Source organism: Taeniopygia guttata, chromosome 2 (genome assembly GCF_048771995.1).
Source record: "Taeniopygia guttata chromosome 2, bTaeGut7.mat, whole genome shotgun sequence".
Classification (NCBI taxonomy): domain Eukaryota; kingdom Metazoa; phylum Chordata; class Aves; order Passeriformes; family Estrildidae; genus Taeniopygia; species Taeniopygia guttata.
This window is the reverse complement of record NC_133026.1, coordinates 136905861-136929841: the sequence shown is the minus strand read 5'-3', so window position 1 is coordinate 136929841 and position 23981 is coordinate 136905861. Positions and strand designations below refer to the sequence as shown.

Below are 23981 nucleotides of genomic sequence, written 5' to 3'. Positions count from 1 at the left end.
GGAGATGGTAATTTTCAGTAATTTTAGTCTAATCAAGTGTGTGTTTTGTTGCCCAGATTACAATGTACTTGTGAATTACTTGACTTCCCTTTAGTTCAGAGGCCAGTAAAGTTCTTCATAGATAAAGTACAGTTTGAGCTTAAGGAGCCATGTCTTTTTCCTCTGGGGTTTGCATCTTCCAAGCCGCCACTGTTTCCCACATCAGAGTTTGGGAAGCAAGAAGCAGCAGGTCGGTGCCCACATGGTGTTTCAGGCACCCCAGCACAGGCAGACCGACCTGCAGCCCCGCCGGTGCCGCTGGTACTGTGGGAGCGTGTTGCTGCCACCTCCGTGCCTAACCTTTAATTATCCTTGATGCTATGAGTGTACTACAGACTTATTTGTGCAGCTGGCGTGAGACAAGCGTGCCATCTTGTGAGCAGGCAAAATGGGAACTACTGCGGATTCCGCTGTGGGCGGATGAAGCGTGAGGGTTATGAGCGGAGCTGTTGAGTATTTTTGTTTCATACTCAAAGGAGATCCAGAGCTTCAACAACTTAGGGTGTAATAGAATGGGAAATCAAATTGATTCTTTAGATCTGGGAGTCATAAAGAGAATTATTTTTCTATTAATAGGCCAAGGCCTATCAAGATGATATGGGATTCAATGACAATGAGTTGTTTTTTTTTTTTTTTTTTAAAGAGAGACTCTATGTTTGGTTTAATCAGTAGATTTTGATGTTGGAGAAGACCCAAGTACTTCACATACTTCAGAAATGCACTGGTTTACTGCAGTCTCTGTTCTTTAGGTCATATATGCATATATATGCTCATCTTGTTATCTACGTACATAGATGCTTGTACGAATGTCTTCTGACATGAAGGTTTTTATCTGTGATCTTGGGCTGTTCTCATTACTCACAAGAAGAGAAGCCACGGCCAAATTATGAAGATAATTTCTAATTTCTCTCATGTATTCTTATTCTTTCAATACATACTGCTTAACAAAAGAATTATTTAAGAGATGCTTAAATTTAATTGGCTGTGATTTCATCTCTGCCTTCTTCAAAGGAAGGCATCTTTGCTGTATAAATCCGGTTGTACCAGATTTCAGGGGGTAAGAAATTTATAGTTAATACTAATCCCTAAAAAATTACTACATCTATTGTGAAACATTCTCTACTGAATTGTCACAGTTTTGGGGTCCTGTATCAGTTAATCAAGTAATTATAGAAGTTGGATTCTCTCTTGACTGTTAATGGTGAAAAGATCACTTTTGCAGCCTTATGTCTTCTTGTTTATCAGATGAAACTGTTACAGGAGTAATTATTTACTCTTAACTAGTCCCATTTTGGGAAGAATTTGCATGCGGATATGTGGATGAAACATTTGTCTCTTGAGTTGTTTGAAAAAGCAGTTGTGGGTGTTCTGCAACTATTTGTAGACTGGAAAATTAGAAGCAGCCCTAACTTGGATTGATTGTCATGGGGAGAGCAAACAGCAACAGATTACTGATGGGCAGCATTTAGATGAGCAGAACGACATGATCTGTACTCAGCCAACTGGCTCATATTTGGCAGTCCTTTTATTTATGAGTTGTGGTTATCTCACCCCGTCCGTGTTGGACTTTCAGCTTCTCCACCTAATTGGCTGTGTTAATTTGTAGCCCACACCTTCAGATCTCAGGTACATCCCAAATTCCTCTGCACAAGTTGCAACATTACTTCAAAGAAGGTACTGTTGTAGCCTCTGCAAGTAGTTTTGGGACTTTTTTTAGACTCCAAAGTGCCAGTGAACCCAGAACTTGCTTTAATAGTTACTTTCTTTATAAGTGAAAACACAGCAAAAGCTTTCGCTTTTTGTGGGACACATCCCAGTGCAACAAATCAGCTCAACATCATTGGATATTTCTTAAAACTAGTGAGGTACTGAATTGGAAAGTGAGGTGGCATGAAGGCAGCTCTGAGGAGGAAGACAGGAGCAATGTGGTAAGACTTGCTTGCGTATATGGGATTTTTGAGAATGGAAATATTAGTGTAATCTATGGTTGTACCTCTCTGTAACCTTTAGAGAGGTAGTGATATATATATTTTTAAGGAACATTCAGGTGCATTATTTCTGGAAAAGAAATATAGTGCCCAACTTATTTCAAAATATATCTTCAATAGGAATAAAAAAACTGTTCACTTCTGTTTGTCTCTGCAGACTGAAGATTTCTACTCTCATTGGTAGTTTTAGTTTCTGTCTATATGTTCCTGCGTGAAGATTCTGCCACCTATGCTGTACTGGTGTTTCTGAAATTACATATTTACCTACCAGGGAAAAAAAATTAAATGCTTTTTTTGTATGTGTTTTATGATCCTGGCAGATTACTGATGTTTAAATTAAATTTCTAATGTCTGCATGGTCCAGGCTAATGTGAGGGCTTTTGGCACCACCCCTTAGTGCAATAAAGAATCAAAGCCAGTAGCGTAAGAAATCTTCTATCAAAAGCTGAAAGCTAGATTCATAAAATCACTTATGCAGGCATTATGAGATTTTCCCATGGAAAGTTTATGTGGGAGTTTGGGAAAAACTGATTCAAGAACAGCATTATTTGCACTATATATATTCATCCAGCAGTCAGCAGGCTGGCGCTGGCATCCATTGCCAGTTTTAAAGGGTTGCCAGCACTCATGAAGCTGCTGCAAAGCCACATCAGCAGAGTATCAAGGAGTCTTCTTATTCTGCGCCCTCCTTCCCCCTTTTCAGAACTGAAATGGGTAAAACAGAAATCATACTCCTCAGTGAATGCATGTACTCAATTCTTATGGCTTTCCAAAAAATGCTACTGTTTTAAAGCCGTTTCATAACAAATTATTGAGGTGGAAGCGCTGGAAAACTAGGTTTCTCATCAGCATTTCACTTCATTTCTCAGCTTCAAAAGAAAAATAAGAGATAAAAAGGGCAAATAATAGACAAACCACTCAGAGTGAGTCCATTTGCATTCACTTTGGTCTTTTTTTTTAATCTATTTTACTTTGGATTTTTAAAAGAAAGTGGCTCTGTTTCTCAGTCTGCATGAGGACCATATGATATATGCTGCAAGAGAGTCTTTCCTTGCTAATAGGGGTGATTCGAAAGGCAAGGTAATTCACCACTGCTTTGGCTGGAGCTAATATTGGGCTCCAACATCAGTTCTGTAATTTCTGACAAATGGCCAAGTTTTCTTGAATAGGCACAGCTTTCTGTTTTGTGTAGGGAACACACAATCTAGTCTTTTGTTGTGGTTGCCACTGCTGTTGTTTCTCCCCCATTCACAATGGAGAGTGGGGTTATTTGTGCTGAGTGGAAAAACAGTGCCAAAATTCTGACTTGCTTATGTTTAATGTAATTTTAATTTTTGTGATAGCCATAAACAATAAAAGAGATTTTGTAATATGGATCCTCTGTATCCTGATCTCTAAGTCAAGAAGGCATATTGGTGGTGAAAGTTTTATCTGTCAAAGGCATGTCAAGATGTGTGATTGCTGGCTGATTCAACCCAAATGTATAGGAATTGTTTATATAGAGATTGCCAAACGATTTCCATTGCTTTTCTTTTTATCTAAATTCTTGAATAAATTACTAAATAAAATAGTCTGTGTTTGGAATGTATGGCTGTGGGATATATGGAAACTCACAACATGTGGGGGAAAAAAAGTTCAAATACGGAAATATAATAGTTTTGTAAACTTTATGTGAATATAGGTACATCATATATAGACTCAAGGTTCAATTTGCTGATCAAAGCATCCAAATAACTTTGGATTTAATAATGTCGGCAATGAATGCTAATATATGGAAATTGAAAAGCATAGAGCAACAATAGCTAGCCACGCTTACCAGTATTACCCTGCAGCAGGTAGATTTACATTTTTTTATTTTGTTTTGCAATCACAGTTTGGAAAATGTGTGTTCTTTTTCCCTTCTTCCATACTTCTGAATGTGGGTTCTCCTGAACAAGCTTAGACAAGATTCAAGCTAAACAATAGGGCAACATCAGAACCTTTGAAGGCTCAGTTTGGATAGGTACCCAAAGCCTGAGTCTGCTTTGATGTATGTGGGCTCAACTCTGGTTGCCCTTGGTTGCCCTCTCTTACCTATGTAACTTGTGTCTGGAAACTCTTGCCAATTTTATTTTTTTAAAGAAAAAAAAAAATTAAGGACATTTTTGCAAACTCATGTTCATCTCGATTCTAGTCTGACTGGAAAAGTACTACAATAATGCCCTCACCGGTGATGATTTAATATTACTGTTTTAGGTCTAGGCTGTAGACTTCTGCCTCCTTCCCAGTTTCTGAAATTTCAATCCTGTTTCAAATGGGAGGATTTTGCCTCTAGTTGGAAACAAAATTATTTGAACTTTTCTGGAATGCTAGCCAAAACCATCCTCTATCTCCCTTGCATCTTTTTCTCTTCTCCCAAGTAATTTATGGTTCCATTTGACTGAGGTTTTGGGCAAGGGATCTCTGGTGCCTTTCTTTTATATCACAGACCTCGCCTGGCAGAAAGGGACAGCACATCTCAGACTTGCTTCTCAGTCAATGGAGCCTTTGCCATTACCTTCAAGGGAAATAGGATCAGTCCATTGTATTCTTAATGCAAAAGAACAAATGAGTCATTTCTTGTACCCATACCTGATTGCTCTTGCCTAGGAGCCAGGAGGTCACCTTCTTTCCTCACTCTTCATCTGAAGGTAGCACTGTGCTTGCCTCTGCCAGTACACTCAACTCAGATTCAGTTCTGAGTCATTTGCAAACCCTAAACTCCCATTGTCTTCAAAGGACATTTGGATTACAGAGAAATGAGTTTACTCAGGTTGAAAAGAAATTGAAACATATGAGATTGCCACACCTACTAGAAGAGTTTGGCAAGACAGTGGTTGTTTGCCCTAAAGACAAGATGAACAGTGGGGATGTGATAGATGTGCCCATAGCCCAGGGGGTCTTTGGTTCTTGCTAGTACAAGATTGAGGGAAAACTCTACTCCATTGGCAAAAAAGAAAACTCTAAGCACTTAAAATATTTCCTTTGTAGAGTGAGAGCTATTCGATGTCACTGATACCAGGATCATTGTAGTGTTGACATAGATACTGGTTACTGGTCATTTTTATTTGACATGGGAATATATAAGACTTCTTTAAAAACAAATTGTAAAATTTTGAGAGATAATTAAGGCCTACAAACCCTCTTACTCTTCAGAAAGTAAGCTGCTGTCTTAAGCAATGAGGATTAGGAGCAATTTATTTTTCACAGAAGTAGGTGATTCTATCCAAAGGCAGTTGAGTTTTCTTTGAAGGATCTGGTATCTCCAAAAGATAACACAAGACTAAATGGACCTCTGGTTTCATCTAATAGGGAAATTTCTGCGTCCTATAAAATGTAATGGCAGATAATTAATAGAATAATCAGAAGATTTGGAGAGGATGGCAGGCAGGACTCTCGTAGGAGGTCTAAGTTGTGGCAGAAGTCAGTTATGTTGTTGCAGTAAGCAAATCAGTCTGGATTCTCTCCGTGGTGCAGTAACAGTAGATTAGGGAGCATGCAAAGCAGCATCAATACATAAAAATTAAACTACTTTTGATATACAAAGCTGAGTTTAGATACATGCAGAACAGAGAAGCAAAGGCATAATATTCTGTGAAAGTGTGGCCTTTTAATGCTGTTTTGGAGAGTAATTTACATACAAATAAAATGTCAGTTTATCCCATAACTGTCTTGATAAATTGGAGCACTTAGATTTTTGCATGAGATGCTCCTTCTGTACCTTATTAAATTACAGGATCTTGGCCTTTTGCCAAGTGCTAGGATGATGCTTTCTTTACTGAAATACATACAGGAGAGGGATAGGGACCTGGACATCTAGAGAACCCAGGTTCAGTCACTAGCCAAGAGCTCTGCCTGCACGTCACCTTGAACACTTTTAATTATTAATTTCTTTGTAGATAATTTTATGTATCTGTAAAATGGCAGTGATGTTAGTTTTCCCGTTTCACAAGCTTTGTTGAGCTTTAATTAGTTGTCATGCGTACAGAGTGCTTTTAGGTGCTTGATTGGAAGTGAGGGCAAAGTGAATCTTGCCTTGTTGGGCTCTCCTATGCTAGATGCATGGCAGTGGAGGGCAGGTAGGAACAAGCTCTCTGCAGCAAGCTAGTAAGAAATGCAGAGCAGCAACCTGCTGTGCCCAGGGACTTGTAAATAAAAGCAGTTTTAGAATTCTTCATTTTGGTTTCAAGATAGGATACAATTCTCCTTCATGTCACCTCTTTAGACACATCACCTTTTGACTTCAGTTTCTCCTGAAAGTGTCTGTGTTATTACCCCAGGAAAGAGCTTAAAATGAAATAAGTGCCTGGAAGTGGGCTTAAACAATCTATTTTGAAATGCCACTCCTAAACTCTTTTGAAATGACCAAGTGTCTGCTTTATACCCATAGAAAAGGTTAGATTTATTCCAGTGGGTAGATGATTACTGATGTGTGCTGTGCTCTGAAGCATAAGGTAATAGAAAAGATCATTGTGAATTAATTCAATGTAAATTAATAAGAGATTTACCTGATGAGAGCTGTTTGAAGGTGATGGCACTTTGTAGCTGAATAGGATTTAAGATGTCCAAAAGTGCACCTTTAGAGATTTGAGAACGATCGATGTTGGGAAAGTGAATGTAAATGGGAAGGAGCAAGCTTGAACAGACCACAGCACTCTTGTCTCTTTGTTGTACACTTTGTGGGGAAAAAAATTGCAAACAGCCCTCGGCAAATTGGTGACTGGGGGCTAAACTGAAGTGCCAGAAAATGCAAAGGAGTAGGGGAGGAGGCGAAAAAACAACTTTTTGCTATAATGCTCTTCTACTAATACGATGTTTTCTTCTTCTACTAATACATGGTTTTCTTCTTGCACTTTTTAGATTGATGAAGCTATCATAATTTCAGTGGAGCATGTGGAGTATAAAATGTCAAACAGATGCATTTTGTCCAATTACAAAGTCTGATCCTGCCTAATTTTACTGATACAAGGAATTATGTTCTACCTTAGCAATTTCAGGCAGGAAAGAGTGGACATGCAGTTTGAGGGCTTGCAGAAAAACATGTATAGATTAAAAACTCCTCTGGAATTAACTTGTCAGTTGCTTAGAGCTGTGACATATTCTGTCTTGTATGGTGTATGAAGACACTTGTGCCAAAGCAGAAAGGAGGTGATCTTGTTGAACAGACAGTTGCTTGTCATTAAGCTTATTCTGTCCTCCCATGGTTTAGGGCTTGACTCTTGGGGTTCTTGCATAAAAGGGGTTGTTCTTTCCTTCCCTTCTCAGCAGAACCAAGTTAGGTAGGGCAACGTGTTGGTTGTTTGCTGCGGGCTTGCTCTGACAGCCATGAGCAAAAGTGGGAGAGAAGCATCATGTTGCCTGCCTGGTACTCTGTGTCCCAGCTGGAGATGATGGAGGTGTGAAGCTGTACATCTCTTTTCTATCATTTTGTTGTGCAAGTGTCCACAAGGGAAAGTAGAAGAGCAGCAGCTCTGACCAGTCCTCTACCACTGTGTCTGAGTCTGGGGTAGTTTGCATCCAATGTAGTCTAATTTTCAGTAATTTCAGCAATTTCATCTGGAGTTTCCAGTGTTATTTACAGGGGGTTTTTTTTGGTTTTTTTTTTTTTTCTGGTTTTTTTTTTTTGGGTTTTTTTTTAAACCACTTACATTAGAAAACATGGCATGTCTTTGAATTGTGGGCTGTAGTAATGAGCTTGTTAACTTTCTGGTTGTGCTGGGCGCAGGTCTGGGCCAGCCCGGCGGGACAGGCTGCCCAGGAGGGCTGGGTGCCGGTGGCTCCCCGGGGATGGGGCCGCCGCCGAGACGCTTTCCCAGAAATTCAGTCTCAAAACAGGAGCTTTCTGGCCTCGGAGCTCACTCGTGTGCCTTACAGCTGCTCCGTTGTTGTATGGAGAGTAGGGAGGAGGCTCCGGATTGATTAGGACTTTATGTGCTTGATAGAAGCCGGCACTTTGAACACTTAGGGGTTTTATATGAAGAACAGCAGACAGTCTTTGTAGTCTATTTATGTGTTGTAAACTGGATTTTGTTTTGCATCTTCTGTTTTTTTTTCTCTTTTTCTTCTTTTTTTTTTTTTCTTTTGTGAAAGAAAAAGAAATCTAAGAAGGAGAGAAATTAAAACCACAGCATTGTTTTCCCATGCACCTATAGCAAGTATCCTGCAATCTCACATGATCGGCTGTCCTGCTGGAGTGGAGTGTGGGAAGGTGTCAAAATATGTCTCTCAATCTCTCAAATTTTTTTTTCTTAAAAGGGAAAGCCAGATGAATGCCAAAAGCACTGCTCCCTTCTCTAGCCCTGCAGTAGCAAACTACATGAGTGTATGTTATTAAGATGATAAAGATTAAATTTCTAGTTAATAGCGTGCTATCACAACAGCAAAAGGGGAAAAAATCTTGAAAAAATTATGAAAATTAGTCTGATGGTCTCCTTTTAATAATAAGATCACTCCCAACCCCAACAGACAGTGTAGGCTGGAATTCCACAGGGCTTTTTTGTGGTCCTAATGATTTTAATAATACTTTGTGCTATGTAGCACCTTTCATTAGAGGATCACAAAGTGCTTTACAGTCACTAATTAATTAAGCCTCACAACACTCCTGTGAGATAGGTAAGTATTACACATATATTAAGCTGAGACACTGAGAGTTAATGATTTTTTGCTGCATTATTCTGGGAAAATGATTGATGTTCAAGCACCGTATGTGCATTATATGTCTTTGTGTGGGTGTGTAATATATATGAGTGTAAAAGTATTAATTTTACTATCCCTTAACAAAGGTGTCCTACTTGAGCCTGTTGAATATAAATGTGTATTTTCATTTAACTTTTTGTTGCTGCAGCGTATTGACTGATAATATCATAGTCTTCATATATCCTTCATATACCCTTGACTCAGTTTGCTCTTCATCTGCTTGTGCATCTACGTGTACAAAGATTAGTCAGTGGCATCTCATAAAATTCGAACATATTTCTAGATGGATTATTCTGTTAAAAAGAGCATGTGACTAAGATCTGACCTAAACCTGCAGCACAAGCACCAGGCAACAACCATTCTGTTGCAATAGGCTTTGATGACAAGACATCACATTTAGTAAAAGTAATGAGCAACAACAGTGACCCACTGGGGAGTTGGTGATCAGGAGGTAATTAGCCATTATCTTCACCACTCTTATGAAACTATTGATTACCAGAATTTATTTTTTCTTTTTTTTCATTTTTTTTTTTAAGAAGTACAGTAATCAGTATGGTAATTCATTATCCTGAATTAAAAACTGATTTTAGCATAAGTGGTTTTTTTTTTTTTTTCCAGGGGTAAACTGATGTGAGTGGCTGTTGAACAGAAAAGTCTGTACCTTGCAGATGTATGAACCACATAGAGTAGCCTTGGCTGTTTTTGTGGGAGAGCACATATAGCTGCAATCTGGGCCTTATCCAAAATTCCCTCAGATGAAGTCCTTTAATACACATCAGGTTTAGTAATTCTTTTATTTTGGGCAGATCACTATTTTCAGTGCTGAAAAGGTAGTTTGGTCCCAAAGCCTGTTCTTCACTTGGCTTCTTTACTAGCACCCAACAAATGTGCTTACTATTACGATGACACCATAGAGATGTGGGAAGTTGCCTGCTAACAAGGAAAGTAACAGCACTAATTTTGTTTGAGGTGGAACACAAGCAGCCAGCAGAGGTTAACTCACAACTGCTGATGGAGTTATTTAGGTGCTATTAACTATCCCATTAGGCCAGTCCCATGATGATGCATGTGAATTTTTAAGACACTTTCTTTCTACAGCTCATTTTCAACAGTTACTTTAAAGTAGTTTTAGACGTTGTGTTTGGTAAACATTAGCTCTGAGATATTTTTTGCCTTTTTTGTGTGAGTGTGTGTGTGTGTGTGTGCAAGAGCACGTGTGTCTGAGGAGAAGAGAGCTATGGGATTTCTCATGTTTGAGGGAAATAGAGAACAGCAGACTCTATTTGTATAGTGTCCAGTAATAGATGCATGGGAATGTACAATAGGTATAATAATGTTTTTAAGTGAACACCATATTTTGAATGCATAATTTAGGAAGGAAAACCTTTTTTTTTGTTTTGTTTTGCAGATATACAGATCAGCTCTCAAAATGTCTTCTGTGTCTTCCGTGCATCTTCTAAGACAATTGCATTAGCCCGCCTGCTAGTTGACTAATAGAATTAATAATTGTAAAAAGCACTCTAAAGCCACATGCCTTATGAAGTCAATGCTGGGTATGATTTTACAAGTATGTGATCTATTTTTTCAAGTGAAATTGTTAAACAAAAACGTTCTTGGCACACAATAAAACATTGTGCAATCTGTTATTTGTCTTAGAGATAATAATTTCAGAGTGGCTATATTCTTTCTGTATCTAACTTATGACTTGCTAGAGGATGGTTTCTTCAATTTAGGAATATTGCAAATGTAGTTTTATTTACATAATACATCTCTGAAAATGATAGTGATGGAATTTCAAGAACAAAAAAGTCCCTGTGTCTTTTTTTACCATCCCCTTATGTGGATATAAATAAATGACAGATGATTTTTCAAAAGCTAAAATAAAAAAGAAGGGAAAATACTTTTAAATTCAGGTTAAGGAAGTCAATGTTATCTTCTTTCCTTTCTTCTCCAAATGTAGAATATTGTATGAAGAAGCTCCATTAGGCAGATACGGTTTTATTTTTCCCCCTCCATTAACAACTCAGACTCACAAATGTATTGGGAAAATTAGAACTAAAGTAGCTAGATCTACTGTCCTGTTAGCCTGTATAGAGTCTAGATTTTTATTTTCTTTTCATTAAAGGGACTTTTTTTCTGTCCTTTTCTCTGACTCTTTTCTGTCAGTTGTCATGAAGATAGCAAATCTCTAAACTTTTATTATCTGCCAAAAATATCAGTAACTAAAACATTTTAGAACATTGCATTTAGTCTTGTTTAATTTTGACTGAGGTAGCAGTCATGATGTTTACTTTCTTGATTTCTGATTTTTCTTCACTGTGCAGTCAGGACTTCTTTCTCTGTCATCTGCCACACATTGCATTTAAACGGAAGTTATTTTAAAAATGGTTTGGGACTTGTAACCAGGAGAAAAGTACATACTTAGCTGAACACCTACCAGAGATACTCATAGATATTTTTAGTGTGTGTTAACCGAGAGCATTCATGGAGTCTTACAGAGAACTAGCACTGTTGAAAGGCTGATAACTATCTTTATACCTTGAATTATATATGTGTGCATGTTGTTTTAGCAGGCTGAATCTATATTGTAATAGTTCTCTTACCACAGCAGAAAATATTTATTTTCTCTGAGTTCTGAGTGACTTCATGGTTCAGAAGTTATTGGAGGAAAAAAAAGTCCAATTTAGTTCATACATCCCCTGGTAGGTGTAGGTGATATTAAAGGGAAGACATTTGGTTCCCAAGCATATGAGTCTTCTACAGTAAGGAATCGCAGTAGGCATTTAAGAAACCTATTAAGACCACACGGAGTGTCAAAATTTCTGTAACATGAGCTGGCATTCTGTGTGAAAGCCGCCTTGCTGTAGCCCATGCTGCCTGTGGATCAGCTCAACCACAAAGACAACAGAGCCAGCCCAAGACACCAGTTGAACATTTCCCCTAAGAAGTTGTCTGTTTTTATCAAGAGAGCATATAGTGCCCTTTCATGTGGAGCAAATGTAAATAAGAGGATGTACAGATGCCTGTTCTTTTATTTTTAACCTCTGTCCCCAGCATTGCTTCTCAAAGTACTGTTTTGAGAAGGTCATCCACAGCTTTCAAAGGTCTGGATACAGCACTGTTTGGGGCACGTCAGTGCTGCTCCCAGAGCCACCAGGTGGTCCTCTCTTGGCAGAGCAATGTCTATCTCCAGTGCCTCTCTGTAGGGCTGGGCCAGGGCTGGCCTGGGAATGGGGGCTCAGACTTGAGTCTGTAGCTCACATCTCATGTGTGGTACTGCAGGCTGCTGCCACCAGACCACACACAATTTGGCAAAGAGAAACATCCTTCCTTGTATACAGCATTGGCAAAGATTAAGAGCATAGAAAAATTGGGGCACATCTGTCTTCTGCCCATAGTTAGCATGTGAACACAAATGGATCAAACCAGCTGGTGATGAATATCAAATCCAGAACCACACAGCTGAGAAAGCAGGGGAGTTTAATATATATATTTTTCTCTTAAATAGATTGGAGAAGGTGAAGTGGATGAGGAATTTGACTTAGTACCTGCATAGTGTGTTTGCTTGTCCTTCCATAATCTCTCCCATTTAGAAAGCAGCTAACTCATCGGTGGCAGACTCCCCCTTTCTCTCTGATCCTTATTGCTGTCCTGTCTCAGTTTTCTTAAATGTATCCTGGAAGTATACTTGCAGATTTAGTAGTAGTGGCTATGTCTGCAAGGAGGACTGAAAGGTTTGGCTGATGAGATCCATGTGGATTCCAGGTGTTTTCATGGCAGATCCTGGCTCAGCCACACAGTGATGTCAAATGTCTGGATCCAGGCCTGTAGAGTTTTATTGACAACGGGTTTCCTAATAAAGTTAGTTTTTCTTTGTTTGGCAAATAGAACTAATTACATGAATAATGGACTGTGGGGCCAGGCTGTAGAATATCCGTATAATCCTGTTTGAAGTTTATGGGCAGTGAGGGGGGAACTTCTGCTATAGGGAAACTGATACCTTCTTAGGAAAATACTTTCTCTGAAACCTCAAGTACTTACTCTTCTAAATCTGTTTTCTTCCTAATAATTTGTTTAAGTTCTTAAGATTATGTCTTTTAGGTCTGTTTTTGCAAACCTATGTTATATGTGGGTGTACTGTGTATGAACATTAGACTTCAAAAATTTCTTTTCCCCCTTAGTTTTCTAAAATTATTTTAAAAGAAGCATTAATTTAAAAATCTTCCTGCCAGACCATTATCATCCCAAAAGATAATGAAACCCGCAATTCACTGATTCTCATGGAAGTGTTTTTTTAAGTTTTTTACAGTTCTCTATTTAGTTAAGTTTACTCTCAGTGTGCTAATTTTTTAAGTTTTCTGCATAGCTTAAAAACATGTTCAACAAAAATTTTCTGAAAAGTTGATGTACTCAAGGTATTCATATAGTTCAGAATGCTTTTAAAAGTGTCAGGTTTATAATCTGTTATATATCTCATATATCTTGAATAATTCTATAGGTTTTTTTCCTTTTTTTTTCTTTCATTCTTTTTCCTCTCTCTCTCTTTTTTTTTTTTTTTCTTATTTCTTTTTCTGTGGTAGATATGGTCCGGAAAAAGAATCCCCCTCTAAGAAACGTTGCTAGTGAAGGTGAGGTACAGACCCTTGAGTCTACAGGTACTGAAAGTGAAGAGTCTGGAAGGAAAAAAGAATTTTCTGCAGAGCAGATGCAAGAAAACACTGACCAGGGTGATGCGGCAGAGTTAAGTAACAAGGAGGAACTTTGCATGCATGTCCAAGAGCCATCTTCCAGTGTTAAAAAGGACTTGAAAAGCTCAGTGCTGAGTGAAAAGGCTGGCTTCAATTATGAAAGCCACAATAAGGGAGGAAATGTTCCATCCTTCCCTCATGATGAGGTGACAGACAGAAATATGCTGGCTTTCTCATCTCCAGCTGTTGGGGGAATCTGTGAGCCCTTGAAGTCTCCTCAAAAATCAGATGCAGATGACACCCAAGATGTGGTCTGTACCCCGTCAGGAGATGCAGCGGAGACAAATGAGGAGCATCAGATGTCGCCAAAAGCTTCAGATGAAACAGTACAAGTGCAAAGTGGTCAAACTGATGGCCAAGGCTCAAGCCCGGTCCCCATGGCCTCAAAAAACCCACAAGTGCCTTCAGATGGGGGTTTAAGGCTGAACAAATTAAAAGCAGATTTGTTGGTAAATGATAATCCAGATACAGCGCCTCTGTCTCCAGAGCTTCAGGACTTCAAATGCAACATCTGTGGGTATGGTTACTACGGGAACGACCCCACAGATCTCATCAAACACTTCCGCAAGTACCACCTAGGACTGCACAACCGCACCAGGCAGGATGCTGAGCTTGACACTAAAATTTTGGCTCTCCACAACATGGTGCAATTCAGCCACTCCAAAGACTTCCAGAAAGTCAACCGCACTGTGCTTTCAGGGGTACTGCAGGACATCAATTCCCAGAGGCCTGTCCTATTAAATGGGACTTACGATGTGCAGGTTTGTATGCTCCCAGCCTCCCCGCTTCTGCTCGCTGCCGTCTCGGCTGCAAAGCCAGATCTTGCAAAGCCTGTCCTACCTATGTGATTACTGTATCCCATACAACCTGCTTAAGCCTCTAGAACCGTTTTGGTCTATTTTAGCCGGGCTTTCTGCAAGTCTGCTGAGTGTCTTGTACAGTAGAAGAGTATTTGGCTTTTTGACCAGTGACATTTCTGTGTAGGATTTAGTCGTTATGGTAATCAATAGCAAGAGATCTTATTCAGCAAACAGGCAAACAGCTGAATTGTTAATCATATCTGAAGGATTTACTGTCATGGAAAGAAAAGAGCAAATAGTAATGAAAAATAACAACCAGATAGACAAAAGACAGCAGCTGGAAATTAAAAATGTAATCCTAAATTATCAGCTTCTGGGAGTCAAGATTTGGCTTATTGATTCTTTATTAAGATAAAATAAATGGCAAGTCTTGGCAGCTCTGAAGTTGCCTAGTGCCAGAAAAACAGGATACACAATGGTTATTTAAAACATTTCAAAAAGTAACAATAATCCATGCTGTCCTTCATGTTAGTAAGCCTGTAAGAAAAGGATTATTGCCTCAGTCATTTTCATCTAGTTGAAGTAGGAAAAAAAATTATAGATACTGCTGGGAAAAAAATCTTATTTTTACCATGGAAGAGTGAACTCAAAAGTTTTTCAGGGACTCTTTGTTAGTTTCTTATCAGGTAGTATTTAATTAATTTTAAAAAATTGATGGTGCTTTAAAAAAAATCTTTGGATTGAACTGAGAGGTACAGTAGGATATTTCAGTATTCTATATGATACAAAAATTCAGTTTATAAGAAAAACCAAACCAAAGTAATGAAGTTTGCCTACAATATATGCTCAAACGTCCATCCATTTTCAAGTGACTGCATACATGAAAACATTGTAGTAATCACCAGATAAAACTCACAGCGTATGTTAAAATAAAAAGGTAGAAAGGTAGAAATTATGCTTGTAGAAGCCATAGCTATAGGAAAGAAATTTTGCAAGACAGGTTAAGATGGCTAACATATAACATCTCACATCAAGAAAGAAACCAAAACCAGGAAACAAGTCAAGAACTTGAAGCTTTTCAAATTACTTAAACTTTTCCTCTTTTTGAAGAAACTCTACAATTTCTTTGTGGAACAGCAAATCAAACCACGTTTGTTATTATGCGTAAAAGCTGCAATCTTTGAACTGCTGTCTTAATAAAAGATCACTGTCTCATGTCAGACACTCTGGCCTGTCAAACTCTGATTAGAAAGCAAATACATGATGTAGTTAAAAGAGGTTAGAAGTGAATAATGTCAGATTGTGAAATGATGATTTATAATTAGCACATAGTATGATGTTAATACCTGGATTTCCTGCTATAGTTTCAGTTTGCTGACTCCAGGGACAGCATCTTAGAGCAACTGATCCATGCTGTCAGGAAGACATTCAAACTGGAACAGCTCAGACATACAGTATAGAGGAATTTGAGTTTCTAAACACACTTTCATTTCCTCCAAACAATTGTTTCGTTAGGTCCCTAGTTATTTATAGGATAGTTTATGCTTGATTAGAATGAGCTGGACGCTTTTCCTTTGCAGTACTCTCAGAAATAAAACAGATGTGTGAGCTATCTCAGTTTGAACTGATAGAATGAGAAATAAACCAGCCGAACCTAGACTGTACTTATCTACTAAACTCTGGCAGTAAGATACTGCAGGGGAGACAAAAAGCGGTAGGAAACAGTCCATAGATAATCTACTTAAGATCAGTCTTTTCTCAGACAAAAAAACATTTTCCAAAATAGAACAGACAGCCTATACAATGTTGGCTGTTTATTTGAAAGAAAAAAACCCTGCACCTAGAAACTAAATTTTTAAGGATGCTAGTTTTCCCTGCTCAGTTTGAGAATAGAAGATTAAATAAGCTTTTGTGGCAAATGCCATACTTCATTAATTGCACATGTGCCAGGCATTGATCCAGAACATGTCAGAAGATAAGTAACTGATTAATATTTTTATGCTTTCTCCTCCCCCACTCTTGATTAATAGCAGCTTTTTGAGATTCATGAACAAAGTAAAAGAACATTTGAAAATCCCCTTTGCATGTTTATATTACTCCTATAGCCACTTTGAAGGGTTTTTTCTCATGCATCTGAATGGCTGGTACCTCCCGCCATAGCAGGGGATCGTATTGATTGGTGCTCCAGTTAAAATCAGTTCAGTCCAATTCCTGTATAACATGAGAGGGAACTGAACATGAATAAGAATAATTGGTTCATGTTAAAACTATTATTTAGTATAGGTACTGGGTTAAATGAAAATAATCCCTTTGTAATTAACTTGAAATAGTAATGAACTGGGCTTAGGATCTGATTTATTGATCCCCTTGCACTTTGCAAACTGTTCTGTTGTAGCTAGGCTGGAAGTTATTGATAGATTTATGGTCTCAGGCCACGGAACTGGGCACAGAAACCAGAGGATGAAGATGACTGACTTTGATCTGGCTCACAATAGTCATCTGGAGATTATGGTGTATGAAGATTTGTAATAGTGAGGGATGCTATGGACCCCCATCCTTTGCATTCATAACAAAGACAAAGAAAAAGCAATGGGAAAATATCTGAGTGCAGGAAAATACAGTATCTCCTATCCTATCTGCAAAGATCTAGGGATGTGGTCCATTTGCTGAGGGCTTGGAAAAAGAAATCAAATGCGTTTTTGGACTTGTATCACAGAAATGAAGTTAAACCTCACCCACAGCCAAAAAAACACCCTCCCAACCCTAAATGCAGCTTTTAGGGGGTGTAATCAGCAAAACTGGGGATATACATATGATTTCAGATATAGGTATTCAAATATTGGGAGTATGTTTTGTAGTACCTAAAGAGAATTTCTCTAGGAACTGTGTAAACAATCCAATCTTTCTGGCATTCCTATTGTGCAGATTTTAACTTGATAGGAATATTTTATCCATCAAGATTCCTTTGTCTTTTCAGAAAATGTTATTTTCTGTTGAAAATCTCCTGTACTCTCTGTTCCCATTTTTCTCTTTAAAGGTTTTTGGTTCATTGAGTTATAATAAATTCCATAGGATTGGGTAAAATCACTCAGCTGTTTCTGGGAGATTAAGTTTCTTGCCAGTATAGATTTCAGAAAACATTCACTATCACATCTCTGAATTCCTGGGGAATGTGTTAATCAGCTTTATAGCTTTTATCAAAATAATATTTGAAGTGAGTTCAATGGATCTTTTGCCGATGTGCCCCCCATTACATTTTCTTCACATTTAGTTAATTGATCAATCTCTATAGGCAACTTTGTCTTGCTGGATATTTGAGCCTGTGTAAGGCTTTGTGGACGTGCCTAAAGCAATAGCCTTTATACTGGATCTAAAGACTTCACTTAAAGTAAAATTCATGTGACTAAGTTAACAGCTATGATGCTGAAAGCTATTGCCTTTGCTGCTGTATGATTAAGCCTCCTTCTCTGTTTGATCTAATTAATGTGACTCTTTAATGTGTATGTTACTGTCTGGAGACAGGCAAGTTGCTGGCAAGTAGAGAGCAGGCAGTCTTTTCTAACCCCCAATTTTTTTATGAGTAGTAATTGGGACAGCTTCAACAGGAAGGTTGGAGAATGCTGTCTTCCACATAGCAGCCTATAGCTAAGGCGTAGGACATGCCCAGCAAAGGTGAAGAAGCAGACTTGGATCCCCTCTGGCAGAGCAAGGAAAGGAGCCTACTTTTCCTGTTTCCTGAACAAGTGTTCAAGCCATTAGGCTATTGTATAAAAGAGAGCATGACCCCGTTTCCTGGTGTGTTTTAAAAGAGAATAGTGTCCCTCAAAGAAAAGACAGAAATGTCTGCGTTCAGGTAAGGGTTTCAGATGGCATGTCCCAAGGGAGAAGGGTATTTATGCAGCCATGAATAAAGACATACTGCAGTGCTCAGCAGTTCTTACAGTTGCTTCATATTATGTATCCTACCTTTGAGGTGCTTCCTGCTCAGCACGGCCCTGGTTCTGGAGCTCATTGGCACAGATCTACCTCCTCTTCTATTCAGACTAAAGATTAAAGATTCAGACTAAAGAGTAAAAAGATTCTGAATGTACAATTTAATTTTTTTTTTTTAATTTAGTCCTCTGATTTTGATTGTTTCATGGTTTTAGATCTAGACAATCTAAGATACTAGAAGACAAATCTAGATACAAGAAGACAAATTTCTGAAAAAACATGGCCTGATAAAAGCCATCATTAAGTTTGTTGATTATATTTCAATGCACCTGGGGGTGGGGGGGGGGAGGGAAAGAAAAGGAATCAATTACTGCATTATCTGCTACTCCACAGAATAATAAGAGGTTATTGACAGTTGTTTTCTTCTACACTTCTAGACATCCAATATTGTAAGAATTGTCCTATACTACTCAGCCTAATGCTTTGTCATATGTGAATCACAGAATGATTTGGATTGGAAGGGGCTTTAAAGCTAATCTCGTTCCATCCCTCCTGCCATAGGCAGGAACATCTTTCAGTAGACTAGGTTGCTCACAGCCCCATCCAATCTGGCCTTGAACACTACCAGGGACTGGGCATCTCTGAGTGGAGTATTCACTGTTTGTCTGGGCAACGTGTTCCAGTGCCTCAGTTGTGCTCCCAATGAAGAATTTCTTCCTAATATCTTATTTAAACTTATCCACTTCCAGTTTGGAGCTGTCACCCCTTGTTCTGTCACTACATGCCCTCATGAAAAGTTCCTCTTCAGCATTCTTGTGCCCTTTTAGGTACTGGAAGGCTGCTATAAATTCTCCCTAGAGCCTTCTCTTCTCCAGGCTGAGCTGCCTGTCTTCATGGGAAAGGTGCTCCAGCCTTCTGATCGTCTTCATGGCCTCCTCTGGACTCACTCCAGTAGGTCCATGGCTGCCTTATGCTGGGAACCCCAGAGCTGGATACCCATCCCCAGATGGACCAGGTGGGGTCTCACGAGAGCGGAATAGAGGGGGAGAACTGTTGGAAAGGATGGATAAATATAATTATTCACCTCCCTTGACCTACTGGTTACATATATAAGTACATCAAATGAACGTTATATAAGTACATATGATGAATAAGGCTAGCAGCTTGTCCAGGATTTTCACAGAAACCAAAAGCATTTCTGGATGCTCAGCCAGCAGGCTACTCAGTGTCCTAGAAAGTGGTAGAAGTGCCCACACAGAGTCTGTAAAGCTCTTCCTTTTGTGTCCTTCATAAATTACCGGTGAGTTCCATGTGTCTATATGGTGTTGTGTCATGAGTGGTTTTTAGTGGTCTGGATTTCAGTGTATCAAATCTGGCATGTTTTCTGTTTTCAGGTTAGACATGTGTGACTAGTCTAGTCTAACTAGGATTCAGCTGAATGAGAAACAGTGATTTTATTTGTAGGTTCTGCTTGTTATCCTCCACGCTTATATTAACAGTTAGATTGAATATGAAGCTGTGAAAGTAAGACTTAAAAAAACTGTAGGGATTTTTAGGGGTACAGTTGTAATCAGCAGCGCTTCTCATGACAAAGATTTTCCTTTACGTTTTGGTGATTTTGGCAAAGGGACTCATACAGACGAAGTGAGAATTACAGATTGGAGGCCTAAACAAGTACAGCATTTTCTTTTGTATTATTAGCAAATCAAACAAAGTTCTTTGCTGTCAAGTGGGCCTTCTAGAAGGTGACACAGGTACATGAACAAACAGAGACATGCATATGAATGAGTTTCATTTTCCTTGCATGCTTAGAAATGGATCCAAATTTTATATTGTTTGTCTCACTTAATTTGGCTTAATTGTCCATAATAAAGGAATTAGATCTGACTAAACTGAACAAGTGTTGCTGCATATGATGTACCCTGATCTTGTTTGGTACATTGTGCCGTGCTAGTTTTTGCAATATATGTTAGATCAGAACTTGCATGAAGGTGGATGTCACAAAAGGCTCATTTCATGTCTGCATGTTGCAGATTCCCTAGGCACTTTGCACTTTCCTGATAAACTGAAAACTATCAAACTGTCTTTGAGTGTTGCACCTGCATGTGGGCATGCCTACCTATTTATTTTGAATCTTATTTCTGGGTCATGATCAGGCTTGGAGGCTGCCTTGCACACTTGAGAGAGTCACTTCTCAGAAGTACAGGATTCAGTAATTTCTTTTAGACAACTGACATGAAAAAAAATAGTGGCAGGTAGAGAAATTGGTGGTGGTAAATCACACATATGAAGAAGTCCATATGCATTTACTTGTGAGCATGTATACATATATTTGCTTCTTATGCATACATAACTGCATACATGCATATTTACAAATATGTGAAAAAGCATATGGAAGAGGTATTTAACTTCTATATTGACAAAAGCTGATAAGCAATGATTTGTATGATTATACACAGTAGAAGTTCTCTATATCACTTCTATGGAGATATTTGCACGTTTACTCTTCAGAATGATAGGCAGTGATTTACAGCATGTCAGCTGCTACATAGTAAGTGCTAGGGAACATTGTCTTTCCTTGTGGCAGAAACAAGCTATTTTAGCAGCCTTGGAGTGAGAAGTGGTCTATACTAATATTAGAATATTCAGATGGACAGTTTGTGGAACAACTGATGTGATATATACTCACAGGCTTCAAAGCAAAGTTGTTTATGTGTTGATATTCTTTACCTTATTGCAGGGATATTTGGTAGTGTTTGAAGAGCCACTAATAAAAACAGTTGGTGAGACTAGCAATATTAGTGCTTATGTTTAAAGTTATAAACTGCTAAGATAGCCTACAGAAAGGATGAGAGCTCAAAAAATAAAGTTCCTGGGGAAAAAGAAAAGCAACTAGGTTTTCTTCTGGTATAAATCAAATGCGAGTTTGCCTCTAAGCCTGTAAGGCTGTGTGAGTTTACAGTAGCCAAGGAACTGTCTGGTAATTTTATCTACAGAGAATAGGAGGAATAGTGCTTCTTTAGATACTAGTCTAGTAGCACTGGTTAGCAAATGAAAGTCTTGATTTTCTCTTTCTTTCTTTTGTTGGTTTTGCACATCTGGTCTCCCGACCTTAATTTAAGTTCTGTTATTGTTCTGTCACAGTCTTTGTTTTAAAAATACTTATAAAATTCTAATGACACAAAAACTGTTTCGGGTTCAATGGCAACAGAATAAATCTCAAGAAGAATGCACTTACTTTGAATGAATGTGATCCAATAGTTTGCTTTCTTGTTTTGGTAAGTATGAACAGCCCAGAAAGCCAGGAGTTTGCCCTGAGTTTTTGCCTCACTTGTGCAACATAGATTTATGTACCTATAAATTAATCACAGTAAATAGTTTTAAGAATGTACTCTGAAGATTCTCCTAGTTTAAATGCAGAAAGAGAGTGAGTGAGAGGGAGTGAATTCTCCACAGGGGAGGTTAGAGAACTGGGTGGTGTTACACAAACTTGCATGAAAGCCAGGAATCTGTTCTGGCCTGCATGACATGAAGAACTTCATAAATGTGGGATGGTTAAAATGTTCTGGATGCTATATTGCACAAAGCAAATGAATAAACAAGAGCATTAGAAAATATTTTAGGATTAGAAGATTAAGAGTAATTGCAAAGGCAGACTGGATGGCTCAGAAGATTGGTAAGGGATCTGGAGCCTTTCACCTCCTGATTAGCCAAAGATGTAACCCAGGTAAGGGAAAAAAAAAAAAAAAAGATTCATTAACGTTTGATGTTCCGATGCAGATGGATTCTAATCAGTACTTGCAGAAGAAGCCAGGGGTCAAAGACAGCTTTACCCTTAGCATGTAATCCTTCTGGTTGAACCTCTTATGTGGATATAGTTTCTACTGGTAGTATTTTCTGCATGAAATACATGATTACAGGAGTGGGCAGATTTTCTCTTCCTTGGTGATTTTTTTCAGATTCTGTAAGAAGTATTTGTAAACGGCTTTGGCATGATGGAATTTAGGACTGAATTTTGAAAAGGAGGAGCAAGAATAGGTGTAGCATTTGGACCAAGGACAAAATAACAAACAAAGACCCATTAAAAAAAAAAAAAAAGAAAGAGGAAAGTAGTTCTATTTGCTCAAGTCCATCTATTCCATGAAATCATTGTCTTGACTAATTAATGTAGACATATCTGTTGAAAACATAGAAACATATAGTGCAGTTACACAGCTTTGTTGAAGTACTTGCCAACATACTTTAGAAAGTACATCTTGAAACACTGTCAATTACTATGTTATCTTCTGTCCTTTTTCTGGCTATTTTTGGAAATGTGTGTGGTGTTGGAGGAGATTGCTTAGTTGTATTAACACGTGAGCTTCAGATTTTTGACAATTTTCCCCATTGATGAATAAACTTAATGCTTAAGAGTTTTGTGTTTATGGAAATCTTACTGCGGAATAGATTTCAGTTTAATCCCAGAATGAGACATGGCTTTGAAGAGTAATATTTAAAAAATATTAGTGCAACCACATCCAGCACAAGAATGGAGAAACCATTTTAATATCTGTCTTTTTTTATGCAGTGTAATAATTAATGCCAGCTATATTGCCATAGCTGAGATGTTGCAGAAATAAGTGATAATCCCAAGGTTTCATAAGCAAATGACAGTGAAGGGAAGAATTAAATAATGTTTCCACAGTCTGAACTTGTATGTTAGGTTTTCTTTAAAAAGAGAATTGTGAAGATAAATTTTCTCCTTTGTGTATTGAGGGAACTGTTGATCTATAGTTGCTCCTACATTTCCTCTACAAGCTGTACCTGTATTCATGACTGCTACTAGCTGTGTCAGCAGCTTTGGACTCCAGTGCTAAAACAGAATTGCAGAATTTTAGCATTTCTTTTGTTTAGGTTCTTCTTATTAGGGTCCTGAAGTGTCTACTTCACGAAATGTAACTCTCTTAGAGCAGAGCAGGAGATTAAAATTTGTTGGGAGTAGAATGAAATAAAGGGGTAATACAAGAATCTATAACTTCTGATACCACACAGAAATGTGGATATTGATTTCTATGGTATGTATACCTCAATATCTATCTATCTATCTATCTATCTATCTATCTATCTATCTATCTATCTATCTATCTACCTATCTATCCATCTAACTATCTAACTCTGTCATCTATCTCCATCCATCCATCCATCCATCCATCCATCCATCCATCCATCCATCCATCCATCCATCCATCCATCCATCCATCTTCTGCTTTCTTCTTCTCCTTTACCTTTCCTCTTTGTGGGGCAGATCAGAGAGAGCAGAAGGTGAAGGACAATTACATCAACAGTGAAGAAGTTTAGTGCTATAGACATACAACATGTAACTGGAAAATCTGGAAGTCAAGCCAAGATTTGAACAAAGTGCAGGAATCCAAACAGTTCTGCAAATGTGTGGGTTTCTTTCAAATGTGGCTGGCTGAAAGCTGAAACAGATTTAGTTTATACTGTCACTTCAAGTGCTTTTCCTAACCTCTCTGCATGGAAATCAGTTTCTTTAGTTGTCTTTGAATGATGACCTTCATGGAGCTTTTCAGTAGGCTTTGTTATGTATGAAAGGAGGCTTTTGACTGTAATAACATTAAGATGACCAAGAGTTACTTTTCACATACATGGTCTAATGCAATGAATTATTTTGAATTGTGGCAGGTATTCAGGGAAATTCCAAACAAATAACTGGTAATCAATTACATTCCAGTGGTGTAAAATGTATTTCCCGCATTACA

General features: G+C 38.3%; 1 protein-coding gene across 9 annotated transcripts in view; it reads left to right on the top strand.

Moving 5' to 3' along the window:
* Positions 1 to 23981, top strand: part of TRPS1 (transcriptional repressor GATA binding 1) — a 213236-nt gene that overhangs the window by 29070 nt on the left and 160185 nt on the right. For 5 of the 9 annotated variants that reach the window (XM_030266587.4, XM_072924949.1, XM_030266589.4 and 2 more), the window contains exons 2-3: positions 10150 to 10308; positions 13322 to 14250. In XM_030266587.4, coding sequence (XP_030122447.4) covers positions 10272 to 10308; positions 13322 to 14250 — 966 coding nt within the window. In that variant the 5' untranslated portion in view covers positions 10150 to 10271. Of the gene's footprint in view, positions 1 to 9359; positions 9521 to 10149; positions 10309 to 13321; positions 14251 to 23981 lie in introns of those variants that run through there. The other 4 variants (XM_041714045.2, XM_072924948.1, XM_072924943.1 and 1 more) reach the window with 3 other exon arrangements.